The 13,367-nt window shown below is 51.0% G+C and overlaps 1 protein-coding gene across 1 annotated transcript in view; it reads left to right on the top strand.

Moving 5' to 3' along the window:
- LOC117135052 (nesprin-1) overlaps window positions 1–13,367 on the top strand; it is a 36,845-nt gene that overhangs the window by 18,056 nt on the left and 5,422 nt on the right. The window contains exon 7 of the mRNA XM_033294946.1: window positions 169–13,308. Within this exon, the coding sequence (XP_033150837.1) occupies window positions 169–13,308 (13,140 nt within the window). The remainder of the gene's footprint in view (window positions 1–168; window positions 13,309–13,367) is intronic.

The raw sequence follows: 13,367 nt of genomic DNA, 5'->3' as shown, positions 1-13,367 counted from the left end.
GTAATAAAATTAAAACAATTTCTAAGCTGTAAATCGAAGTACATTTTTTTGAATATTTAATATTAAAAGAGCAGTGAGGCTAAAATATATGTAAACTAGTGTTGGCTAATTTCATTTGTATAACTTTGATATAAATTATTTACTAATGCATATTTACGATACTTGCAGAAAATCTGCCAGGATGCAGATAACAAACGTGAGGACATGAAGTGGCTGGTGAAGACGCTGGACTCACTGCTCGGCTTTGCTAGCGAGTCGGAGGCGAATATGGAGCAGAAGAAACTGGAAGATTTAATTGCACGCTACAAGAATTTAATACCAACAATTGAGATAACAATGGTGAAGACTGAAGTCTTCTCCAAGTGCTACACATACCGACGCGAGGTGCATGAGGTGGTTTGCCTGTTGACCAAGGTGAAGGACCAGACAGCGAACATACCAGCGCCCGATAGTTTGGAGCGCGTGAATCGCCTAATCGAAGAGCAGCAGTATGCGATTAATCAGCTGGATCATCAGCGTCCACACATAATGTCGATGCTGCAGCGTGGTCGCGATCTGAGCAAGGATGTGCATGCGCCAGCGTTTGTCAACACTGAAGTGAAGAATCTGGAGACGGGCTGGACGCAAGCTTACACCGAAAGCGCTGATAAGCTGGAGGCGCTGAAGGGCACGCAAGCAGTGTGGACTGAGTTTGTGGATCAGAAGAATGATATATTCTCCATGCTGCAAACGGCGGAGACTGAGCTGCGTGCGCTGACGCCGCTGCAAACAGATCCCAAGAATGTAAGCCAGGATTTGAAGTCGAAGCGGGATTTGAATGTGCAACTGCAACAAGCGTCGCAGCAGCTGCTGCCCAAACTGCATGCGCTAAAGGCGGAGCTAGCGCCAATGGCTGCAGCAGACAAGCGTCCCATACTGGAGAAGGAAATTAAAGAGGTGGAGAAAATGTTCTTTAATACAATGGAGCATGTGAAGGATCGCGTGGGTTACCTTGAAGACTACAGCGCTAAATGGAACAACTACAAGACGCGCCTGGCTGAGCTACAGGAATGGGCCAACAAAGTGGCGCCCAAGAACATTGAAGCGCTGCAATCCGAAGATTTAACGCCCGAGGAGCGCGTGGTTAAGGTGCAAGCGTTCAAGCGTGTGCTGGGCGAGCGCATGAAGCAACTGGATCTACTAGCTGCTGATGCTTCAGAGCTTGCACCCAAGGAGGGCAACATAGCTGAAGCCAAGCGCCTCAAAGGTGAAATTAGCAAACTACAAGAAGTTTTGAGCGCCATTAATCGCAATGTGGATCATCAGTCGCAAGCAGTGCAGGAAGATCTGGTGAACTGGCAGCAATTCCAAGCGGGTCTGCAGCAAATCAAACCCGCGGTGGAGCAAAGCGAAGTCAAGGTAAATAACGTAGTTAGTAAGCCACAAACACTTGATGAAGCCGTTGCCATGCAACACAATGCCAAACAATTTGAAACCTCATGTCTGGAGCAGCTGGACAAGCTTCAGAACATCTCAAGCATTAGTCATAAAATGTTATGCAAAACCAATGCCCCCGATGAATTAGATGCAATGCAATCCCGCTGGACAGCGGTGCATGAGAATGCCAAGCAGGCAAGCTCAAAGCTGGAGCGTCTAGTGAGCAACTGGCAGTCGTTCGATAATGATGCAGCCAAGCTGGAGCAGTGGATTAATCAAGGTGAATCCACAATGAGCAAACGTCCCGCAATGTTAAGCACGCCGCATATTGATAAACTGGAGCAGGAGCTGGTTAGATTAAAGTCGTTTAATAATGAAATTTCACAGCAGCAGGCAAAGCTTGTAGCGCTGGGACAGAATGCAGATCAAATTAGTTTGCATGTAGCGCCAGAGGGCGCCACTGCGCTCAAGCAACGCGTGCAGCAAATGAAAAGCAAACTGGCCAAGCTGTCGGAGCTAACACGTGGCCACATCAACGAAGTATCCGATGCTATAATATCTAGGCAGGATTTCAATGCAAAGCTAGTAAACTTTAGCAACTGGATGGAGCAGCTGCGTCAGCAGCTAGCACAAGTGGAGGAGCTGAATCCGGAGCGTGTGGAAACAAGTTTGCAGGTGGTGCATGCGCTGCTGCAGGAACATGCGGATAAGAAGCCAAGCTTCAATGCTATATACGATGAGGTAAAGCAGCTCACGTTGGGCGCCACGCCTGCGGAATCAAATGCGCTCAACGATGCGTACACAGCGCTGGTAGTGAATTATCAGAATTTGGAAAGCAATTTGCAGCAGAAGAAGCTTGCGCTGGAAAAATGGACAGAGCTGCTGAACTGGAAACACGATACGGAATCGCATTTGAATTATTTAAAGCATCAGCTGGACAAGCCGGAAGCACTAGCAGTAGCGGAGCTGCAGCAGCTAAGCGACGAACTGCATAAGCTAAGCGACGGACTCAACTATGCGCGCAGCTTAGCGCAGCAAATCGATGAGTTGCCTGCTGTGCAGCTGCGCGATGCGCTAAGTCGCAAACCGTTGATAGCCACGCAGCTGCTGCACGATGTGGAGCATAAGCTGGAGAATCTTAAGCTGCGCGCGCAGCAGCAGCAGCAGCAACTGCAGCAAATGACAGTGCGCAAGGATAAATTTCAGCAGCTGGAGCAGAGCTTTGGACAAACGCTGCAGCAGCATAGCGACAAGCTGGCGCAGCTGCTTAGCCAGCCGCCTACGCTACAAAATATAGATCAAATTATAGCGGATTTGGTAGCGCTCAATGCTGCACTGCAGCAGCAGCAGGAGCTAAAGCAGCGCATACATGATGAGGGCGCGCTGTTAATGCGCGAGGACATTGCCAGCATGCCTGCGATACAGGAAAGTTTACTGCAACTGGACAAAAACTATGAAACGCTGCAGCATGAAATCGCGCAGCGCATACAAAAATATCAGTTAATCAGTCAAGCGCTGCGCGAATACGCAGCAAGTCAGCAAAAGTTTGAGCAGGAGCTGCTCAAAGCGGAGCAGCTATGCCAAAGCCTAAGCGAACTGCCGCGCGACGAAACGCAGCTGCAGCAGGCAAGCGAACGCAGTCGCAAGTGTTTGGAGCAGCTGCGACGCAGCAAACTGCAGCTGGATGAGCTTGAGCGACGCGGCAATCATGTGGGCAAACTATTTGAAGCCATAGGCGAACCAATGCCGCTCAGCGTGCCCGCCGAGCTGGCAGCAGCCAAACAGCGCTGGCAGCAGCTGCAGGAGCAGGCGGCCAAGCACGCGCAGCTTTACGATGCGGAAACTGTTATATGGTCACAGCTGGAGGATGCCAAAAAGGATTTGCTGCCCTGGCTAAGCGAAATGAATCAAAGTCTAAGCGATGCAGCAGACAATACGCTCGAAATTGAATTTGCGCCCATGCGTCTAAGCAAATATCGCGCAGAGCTGCCCGCTTACGAGCAGCTGCAGTCGGCCATAGCGCAAAAAGCGCAGCAGCTGCTTAAGCTGAACAACAATGTGGAGCTGCCCACGCTGGCAACGCTGCAGCAGCTGCTTGCCGAGCAGTTTGCAGAGCTAGCGGCAAACGCGCAGCGTCTAAGCGTCATCGCTAGCTCGTTCAATGAGCAGGAGCAAGCGCTGCGCGCGCGTGTTAAACACGCAGGCGAGCAGCTAAGCAAACTGCGTGAGCAGCTAATCAAATGCGATGATATGTCGGGCGATAATGCAAAGATAATGCAGCGTTTGCTGCAGTGTCGCGCACACAGAGCGCAGCTGGCAACACAAGGCGACGATTTAGAAAACATAAAACAGCAGCTCGATGAGCTGCGTGCGCTATATCCAAGTTTTAGCGAGTCTATAATACCCAAGGAGCTTTCAAATGTGGCAAAGCGTTACGAGGGCGTTGAAAGTTATGGCAAAAAGATTGAAGCAACGCTGCTGCAGTTCCTCAAAAAGTTTCATGCGGACAAGGTGGGCATGCTTAAGCGATTAATAGCAACACAAAAGGAAAAGGTCGCTTGGTGTCAACCTGAAACAAGCAGCGATAAATACAATTTGGATGTAAAAAAGTCGTCTCTATTAGAGGTAGCCAAAGCGATTGATGAATGTGCTGCGCGACATGCGGAAACGCTCAAGTCGCTTGAAATGCTGCAAGCGCTGGAAACACCAGAAGCGCTCGCTGAGCTGCACAGCGATGCGCAACTGCTGCAGGCTGAAATGACGCAGCTGCAGCAAAGCTATGCGCAAGTGCAAGCAGAGCTAAGCGACAATGTTGAGCTATGGGCGGCTTACGAGCAGCATAATGAGCAGTTGTGCAGTTGGCTGCGCGATGCTGAAACGCGCGTTAAAGCAGAAACTGCTGCGCAGCTGCAGCTGGCAGAGCTGCCGTCAAAGCTGCAGCAGTTGACAGTGCTGCAGTCACAAGTGCTGGAGCAGCAGCCGCAGCTGCAGTCACTGGAGCGCACAGCAGCGCAGCTTATGGCCAAAAATCCTGAAGCGCGCATAGCGCAATTTGTGCAGCATTTGCAGCAACGCTATCAAACAGTTAACAAAACGTTGGCAGCGCATATAGCCAAAGTGCAGCAGGCGCAGCTGGCGCAGCAGCAGTTTGGCCAAGCGGCAAAACAGTTCGCTGAATGGCAAAGCGATGCTAAAATTGAATTTCAGGAGCTTGCGCGCATGGGCAGCCCTGGCAGCAGCTCAGCTACAGCGCAGCAGCTGCAAACCATAAAGCGCTATGTAAACAGCTTAGATAATGGCCAACTGCTGCTGAATAATGCGCTGGATATAGCTGATACGCTATACGCGATTGTAACGCCCGAGCAGCGCGAATTGCTGCGCGCGCAGCTGCGACAAATGCGTGAGCAATTTGATTATTTACGCGATGAGGCGCATGCGTTAATGCAGCAAGTGGAGGGCGTGTTAATACAAAAAACAAGCATTGAGGAAAGCTATAGCCAAGTGTCGCATTATCTAAGCGAAAGTGTAGCTAAGCTGCAGTCAGCAGCGCAGCTGTACGCAACGCTTGCTGCCAAGAAATCAGCGCTGCAGCAGCACAAAACGCAGCTGCAGGAAATTACGCTACACAAAGCAGCGCTGCAGCAGCTACACGACAAAGCAGTAGCGCTATGCGATGATGAATCGGAGCGTAAGACAGAGCAGTCCATAGCGCAGTATAGCAAGCTAGCGCAGCAGTTAAGCGAACGCATAGCGACAGTCGCGCAGCATGTGGCCAAACATGAAAGCTACGAGCAGGTGCTGGAAAAAGCGCAAGATTGGCTCAACACCATCAAAGCGCAGGCGTTGGACATTCTAAATGAAAACGCTTATGAAAAAGAAGGCGCTGAGGAAAAACTTGCAGTAGTTGAAAATTTGCTGCAGCAGCAGCCCGAAGGTGATGCAATCTTTGCCAGCTGTCAGTCACTGCTAGACACAGTGTTAAGTCAAACTCACACAGATGGACACGCAGCTTTATTGGCCGCACTGCAGTCACCAAAATCTGCTTGGGATGCGTTCATGCTGCTTTGCCAGGACTCGCTTGTTAAGCTCAAGCAGCTTTGCTGCAAATGGAATGAATTTGATGCTATCATAGCGCAGCTGTCTAACTGGCTTACGCAAGTGGAATCGGTGGTTAAAAATCAAAGTCTAAAAAGCACTGCAGCTGCCAAGCAGCAGCATTTGCAGCAGCTGCAGCAACTGCAGCAGCAGATTGTAGAACGCGGCAGCGAACTCAACGCACTGCTGGAGCAAGCGCGTGAAATTGATGCTGAAACTGATTTGAATCTCAAACTTTCACGATTGCACACGCGCTATCAAACGCTTACAAATGCATGCAAAGAAGCCTGCAGCAAATATGTGAACTATGTGAAGGATCATGCTGCATTTGATGCTGACTTTGATGCATTTAAAGCAGCGCTGCATTCAAGCAGCGCGCAGCTGGCGCAAACTCAGCACAGCACAGGCGATCATGCGGTGTTGCAGCAGCAGCAGCAGCAGCTGCGCGATATGTGCGATGCGCGCAGCGCCGACGCCACACGCTTTGAGTCGCTTATCGAACGCGGCGAAAAGTTATACGCGCACACAAGTCCTGATGGGCGTGAGCTCATACGACAGCAGCTGCGTGCGCTGCGCAGTCTTTGGGATAACTACACAGATGATTTAACTGCAGCTAGTCAGCAGCTGGAGCATTGCCTGCTGCAGTTCAATGAGTTTAGTGTGGCGCAGGAACAGCTAAGCAAGTGGCTTAAGGATGTGGACAAAGCCATGCAGTCGCACACAGAGCCAAAGACAACGCTGCAGGAGAAACGCGCGCAGCTGCAAAATCACAAGCTGCTGCATCAGGAAATAAGCAATCATCATTTGTTAGTAGACAATGTGTGTGATAAGGCGCAGCTACTATTACAACAAATCAAGGATAATTCATTGCAAATATATCTTGATTCCATTAAGCAGCTATTCCAAGGCATTGTAGCCAAGTCTGCTGATATTTTAGCCAACTTGGAGCATTGCGTGCAGCAGCATAGCGAACTAAACGCTGCGCTTGCTGCTGCCAAAAGCTGGTTGTCCAACGAAAAGACCAAACTGCTGGAATGCGATGATGCTTATGGCGAACGCGCGGATATTAAACGCAAGCTGCACACGCTGCAGCAATTGGCGCAGGCACAAGCGCATGCAGCGCAGCTGCTAAGCGACTTGAGCGCACAGCACGCGCAACTGCAGCCTACAACATCGGATAGGGGCAACGAGCTGCTGGCAGCGGAGCTAACCGAGCTGCAAACTTCAGTGCAATGTCACTTTGATGACATCGAAGGCATTGAGCGCAAGCTGCAGGAAGTGCACGCCGATTGGCTTAAATACGAAGCGACGCTGGAGCAGCTGTCCAGCTGGTGTCGCGCAGCCGAAAGCGTTTTTCGCGAGCAGCCGCTGCAGAGCACACTGCACGAAAAAGTGGAGCAGCTGGAGAAATATAAAATACAACGTGAGCTGCTGCTGCAGCAAGAGCGACAAATTGATGCATTTGGCGATATGGCGCATGCGCTGCTCAACAGCTGCGGCGCTGAGCGACTCAAAACGCATGCCACACAGCTAGCGAATCGCTATCAGTTGCTGCAAGTGTTGAGCAAGGAAGTGGTTAATCGCTGGTGCAATCTTGTGGACGAGCATCAGCTGTATCAGGATAAATACAATGAAGTCGATTTATGGCTGCAGCCCATAGAAGCGCAGCTGGAGAAAGCGCTGCTTTCAGAGCCCGCAGCGCGTGCAAATGTGTTGCAGCTGCTGCTGGCAGAGCGTGAGCGTGCAGAGCAGCAATTTGCAGCGCTTAATGCTGCAGCGGAAAAAGCGCTGCCCGAAACTTCAACGCAGGGCAGAGAAAAGCTGCGCAAACAGCTGCGCGACATACGCGAGCGCTGGGATCAGCTGGACGAGCGCATACGCGCGCTCGAAAAGCAGCAACAAGCGCAAACTGTGCAGTTGTCCAGTTATCAGGATATTCTAACACAACTGCTCAACTGGCTGGAGCAGCAGGAAAAGCAGCTGCAGCTGGAGCAGCCAGCAAGCTGGACAAGCGCGCAGGAAATACGCTCAAAGATTTATAAATACAAAGCAGCCAATCAGGACATAGCATCGCATAAGCGTGTGCTCGAAGCTGTAAGCGAAAAAGCAGCAGCGCTTAATGAGCCTGTAGTGGAAGTTAATGCGCGCTATGAGCGCTTAGCGCAGCAATGCGCGCAGCTACTCCAAGATTTGGAAGCCGCTTACGATGTATATCAGCAATTTAGTGAGCTGCAAAAAGCGCAGCAGGATTATCAAAAGAATCTGTGGGATCGCTTAGCAGGCTACTCGGACTATTCGGGCAACAAAGCAGCGCTGCAGGCGCGTTTACAAAAACTTGTGGAGCTGCAGGATGCGCTGCCTGAGGGCAGCGCTAAGCTTAAGCTGCTGCAGCAGCATATCGCGCAGCAGGCAGCGTCTATACCTGCGCGCTCCAAAGAAAATATGACGCGCGATGCGGCCAATTTGCAAGCGGATTATGAAAAGTTTGCAGGCAGTTTGGCTGATGTGCGTAGTGGACTGGAGCAGCGTTTGCAGCAATGGCAGGAGTACGAGCTTAATGTAGATCGCTTAATCAGCTGGCTAAGCGAAGCTGAAAACTCGCTTAAGAATTACAATTTGCGCAACAGCTACGAGGAAAAGGAGCAGCAGCTGCAGCTGTTCCAAGCGCTTACCCAAACGCTGCGTCAAAACGAAGCAGACTTTGAGCAAATGAAGGATCAAAGCTCCGAGCTGGTGCAGAGCTCAGGCGAAACGCGCATTGCTGTGAATGTGCAGCAGGTGTCGTCACGCTTTCAATCCATACAAGCGACAGCTAAAGAAATATTGAAAAAATGCGAGCAAGCAGTGCAGGAGCATGCGCAGTTTAATGAAAAGTATAAGCAAGCAGCTGATTGGCTGGCGCAAGCGCAGGCGCGCTACGAAAACTGCAGCGAGCTTGACAGCGTAGCAGCGCGCGAGGAGCTGCTGCAAAAGCAGCAGCAAATACAGGAGCTGCTGGCGCAGCAGCCAACAGCGTTGCAGCTGCTCAATAGCACAGTGGAGCTGGGCGAAAAGTGTTACAGCTCGACGGCAAGCGAAGGACGCGATGCGATACGCGCGCAGCTGGACGCGCTCAACTATGAGCAGCTGTACGACAATGTGCAAGCGACAGCGCGCAAGCTGCAGGATAAATTAGCCAAATGGTGTGGCTTTGATGAAACTGCGCAGCAGCTGGACACATGGCTAAGCGATTTGGAGCAAGCGCTGCCCAGCGATATAGAGCTGCGCACTACGCTCGACGAAAAGCGCAGCAAGTTGCAAAACTATCGCGATGCGCTCAACGACATTAACAATCATCAGTTATCGCTAGCGAATTTACAAGAAATTGCAGCCAATTTGCCAGAGCAAACGCCGCAGGTCGCGCAGCTTGCCGCACGCTTTGCTAAGCTGCAGCAGCGCGCGAATTCATACGTTGAGCGTTATGAATGCATTGTAAGCGCTCATCAGCACTACAGCAAAGCGGTAATGGAAGCGCAGGAGTTTATGGATGCTACGCAAAATACTGTGCACTATTGGGGCGACTTGGAGCTGGAGCAAATGTCGCTGCACACGAATTTGGATCGCTTGCGGCATCAGCAGGCGAGCTTGGCTGATGAATTTCCGCGCGTCGATCAAGTGCGTGCGCTGGGCGAAAAGGTTATACCAGGCACAGTGCAGTCGGGACAGGTGAACATCAAAGCGCAAATTGATAGCACGCAGCAGGAGTGGGAAAGTTTGTTGGCCAGCATAGCGGCTACCATTGAAGCTATTGAAGCGCGTCTAGCGCAATGGGCAGAATATGAGCAGCTGCGCGATTGTTGCCTCGCTTGGCTGCGCGACACAGACAATGCGCTGCATGCTATTGATTTGAAGGAAAGTTTGTGCAGCAAGCGCGCGCAGCTGGAGCAGCTTAAGTCACTGCAAGGTGAAGTGCGCGCCAAGGAGCTGGAAGTGGATAATGTTACCGAAAAAGCGCAAACGCTGCTCAAGAGCGGCGCATCTAGTCGCGCTGCTGGCCCCGAACTTGTTACCAAATATCAGCAAATCTTTCATAAGGTTAAGGATCTGCATCAGCGCTGGCAGCAATATGTGGCCAGTCATGCGGACTTTGACAACAGTTTGCAGGACTGCAGCAGCTGGATTGCTGGCATTCAACAGCAGCTGCAGTACTGCGCAGATCAGTCGAGCATGAGTCAAAAGGAGCTGGACAAGAAGTTGTCCATCATACAGGATGTTATACTGCTCAAGGATGAAGGCTGCGCGCGTGTGCTTAAAGTGCTGGAGCAGGCGCAACATGTGCTTGCAAATACAGCGCCAGCTGGACATGAGCCCATCAATCGACAGCTAGCGGAGCTGCAGCAGCTTTGGTCCGACATAGCGCTGCGCATTATGGACGTCAAGGCGCAGCTAGATGATTCTATTACACAATGGTCTGGCTTCCTCGATCAAGTGCAAACAGTGCGTAAATTCAATGATTGGTTGCATACGCTGCTGCAGGAGCTTGGAGAGCATCAAACTACAATGACAGAGAAGCGTGCGCAGCTGGATCGTGTCAAGAGCACAGAGGAAAAAGTGCGCGTTGAAAAGATTGATGTGGATGCGTTGAAGCTGCAGGCGCAGGAAATGATTGCAAGTGGTCAGCAAAGTCAAGCGGCGTATCAAGCGCAAAAAGTGCTCGACAATTTTGATGCGCTGTACACACAAACGCAAAAACTGCTTTCCGATCGTCAGGATCAGCATCGTGATCATCGTTTATATAAAGAAGCCTACGATGATTTGGTTAGCTGGATAAGTCGCGCGCGTGAAAAGTTTCCAGCGCTTAAGCAAAGCAGCCTAAGCGATAAGCTTGCTATTGAAAATGCTGTGCAGGCTACGGAAGCGCTGCTCAATAAGCAGGCACAAGGTGAGCTGCTCGTCGAGCATCTGGTGCATACTGGCGAGGTGGTGCTTGCATCCACCTCAACTCAAGGTCAGGAGATTATACGCAATGATATACGCGCGCTGCGCGATAGTTTCGAAAGTCTGTTCCGCGAAATTAATCAGCAAAAGGAAAGCTTGGAGGTTACCATGGTGCAGTGGCGCGCCTATAAGGAAGAGTACGAGCGTCTTATGGAATGGCTGCAGCAAATTGATATTTTAGTTAAAAATCACAAGCTTAATCTCTGCTCCAATCTGCCGGAGAAGCAGAAGCAGGTGCAGGACATGCGCAGCATATTGGAGCGTTTGGAAAATGGCAAATCAGACATCGATAAATTCCATGCCAGCGCTGCAGGTTTGCTCAAATCCCATTTGGATAGCTATGTCAACAATCAGCTGCGTCATCTAAGCTCAGTGTATCAGGTGCAGGTTAATCTTGCCAAGGATGTGCTTAAGAAAGTCGAAACCAACTGCGATCAGCATGCGGAATACGATGCGAATATGCAGTCGGCACAGCAATGGATTGCCAATGCCAAGCAGACTATACAGTCGGCTGGTGAAGGCGCCGGCGCCAAGGAGGCACTGCAGCGTCGTCTGGAGCAAATTCAACAGCTCATACGCAATCGCGAGGCGGGACAGAATCTGGTGCACACTGCCATCAACAATGGTGAAAAGATTATACGCAATACGCGCTCCGATGGACGCGATGCCATCAATAGCGAAATGAAGGAGCTGCAAACGGAATGGGATCGTCTGGTCAAGAAAATGTCCAATGCCAAGGTGCAGCTCGAAACGAATCTGCTTCAGTGGGCAGACTACAGCTCCAGCTACACACAGCTGCAGCAATGGATTACGGATCGTGAGGCCAAACTGCAGCAGGCGTGCGAGCAAAAGATTGCCAAATCGCAGCGTGGTCAGCCTGGTCTAAGCAGCGGCTTGAGCGAGCGCAAAGCAAATCTGCGTCAGACCAACAACATAGTGCAGGATATTGTAAGCTTTGAGCCCATGATACAGTCGGTTGCCTCCAAGGCGTCGGATCTGCAGCAAGGCGCGCCCGCTAGCGAAATCTCTGACAAGTACGAGTCGCTTACCAAGCAGGCCAAGCAGCTGTATGATAAGCAAAAGAATACCATCGATAGCTATCAGGCTTTGATTGATGCGGGCAATGAGTTTGCCAGCTGGCTGCGCAATGCCAAGGAGCGCCTCAGCAAGTGCTCCGAACCCACGGGCGACAAGCAAGCGCTGGCGGAGAAAACGCATCAGCTGAAAATACTGCAGGGTGAGGTGCCCGAGGGTGCGGAGAAACTAAAGAGCGCGCTAACTCAAGGTGAAATTGCTTGCCGCACTGCTGAGCCCGAGGATTGCGCCATAATTGAGGAGGAAGTAGCGCTGCTGCAAGAGGAATTCGACAGCTATGTAGAGGCGCTAAATAAGGCAAAGGATTACCTCGAGGTGGGCATTGTCAAGTGGTCCGACTATCAGGAGCAGTATACCGAAGCGCTGGAATGGTTAACCAAAACGGAAACCCTTGTGCAGTCCTACAACAAGCTGCAGGATAGTCTTACACAAAAGAAAATTGTGCTGGAGGAATTCCAGGGACATCTGCAAACGCTCTTCGACTGGCAGAAGACCTTGGATCATTTGAATATGAAGGCGCAGCTGTTGCTCGAGACTTGCTCCGATACGCGCATTAGCAATGCCATAATGCAATTGACCACCAAATACAATGCGCTGCTTACGCTGGCCAAGGAGGTAATGCGTCGTCTGGAGCTTCACTATCAGGAGCATCAGCAGCATCATACGCTCTATGAGGAGTGTCAGTCATGGATTGAAAATACGCGCGAAAAACTTGCGGAATGCGAGCAAATTCCTGGCACACTCTCGGAGGTGCAAATCAAACTGAATACAGTAAAGAATCTGCGTCAAGGCTTTGAAACAGGGCAAAACAAGCTGCGCTATTTGCTCGAGTTAAAGGAGAAGGTCATTATGAATACGGAACAGCAGGGTGCGCTTAAGGTGCAAGAGGATACCGAAACCCTAAAGCAGGACTTTGAGAAACTGTTGCTCGACCTCAACGAAGTGCGTCAACAGCTTGCGAATCGTTTGGCGCAGCTGGAGGAAATCTTTAAGCTGTACAAACTGCTGCTGGAATGGCTGGAGGATGTTGAGCCCAGCGTCAAGTCAAGCGATGCTTATTTGAATGATCTAAGCGAAAAACGCGCAGCGCTGGAGAAATTCCGTGTCATACAACGCGACATCAATGGCCATACGGATATTGTAGAGAAAATACAGGAGCGCGTGCGTGAGGATGCCAGTTTGGATAGCCAGGACTTCCAGCCTGGACTCGCGCGCTTCGAGCAGCTGCAGGCGCAGGTTAATGCCACTATCGAATCGCTGGAGAATCAAGTCAATAGCCATGAGAAATACAAGCAGGCCTACAATGAGCTGCAGGATTGGCTGCGTCGCACACGCATCGATGTGGAGCAGTGCGCCGATTGTCATGGCGAGAAGGAGCAAGTGGAGCAGCGTCTTAATCACTTGGGCGATCTGCAAGCCGCCTCCATGGAGGGCAAAGCGCTGCTCGATGCCTGCGTTGAGCTTAGCCAAGCGGTCATTGCCACCAGCGGCAACGAGGGTCAGGATAATGTAGCGCAGGAAATCAAACATCTAACCAGCGAATGGGAGACTATGCAGAGCTTGGCGCGCGATGCGCGCAGCAGTCTGGAGCAGTGTCTGGCCGCCTGGCAGGCGTTCCTGCAGCAGTTCAACAAAATCAATCTATGGATTGTCAACATGAGCAAGCGTGTGGCCAAGTCGCAGGAAGCGGAAAACAAAACCACCGAAGATTTGGCCCATGCCAAGGTAAGCGTCAAACGTCAACTTCAAATGTCGCACGCAACGCTAACAACAAATTTTCGATT

This window comes from Drosophila busckii, chromosome 2L (genome assembly GCF_011750605.1).
Source record: "Drosophila busckii strain San Diego stock center, stock number 13000-0081.31 chromosome 2L, ASM1175060v1, whole genome shotgun sequence".
Lineage (NCBI taxonomy): Eukaryota > Metazoa > Arthropoda > Insecta > Diptera > Drosophilidae > Drosophila > Drosophila busckii.
Note: the sequence above shows the minus strand (reverse complement) of the source record. Positions and strands in the feature narration are given on the sequence as shown.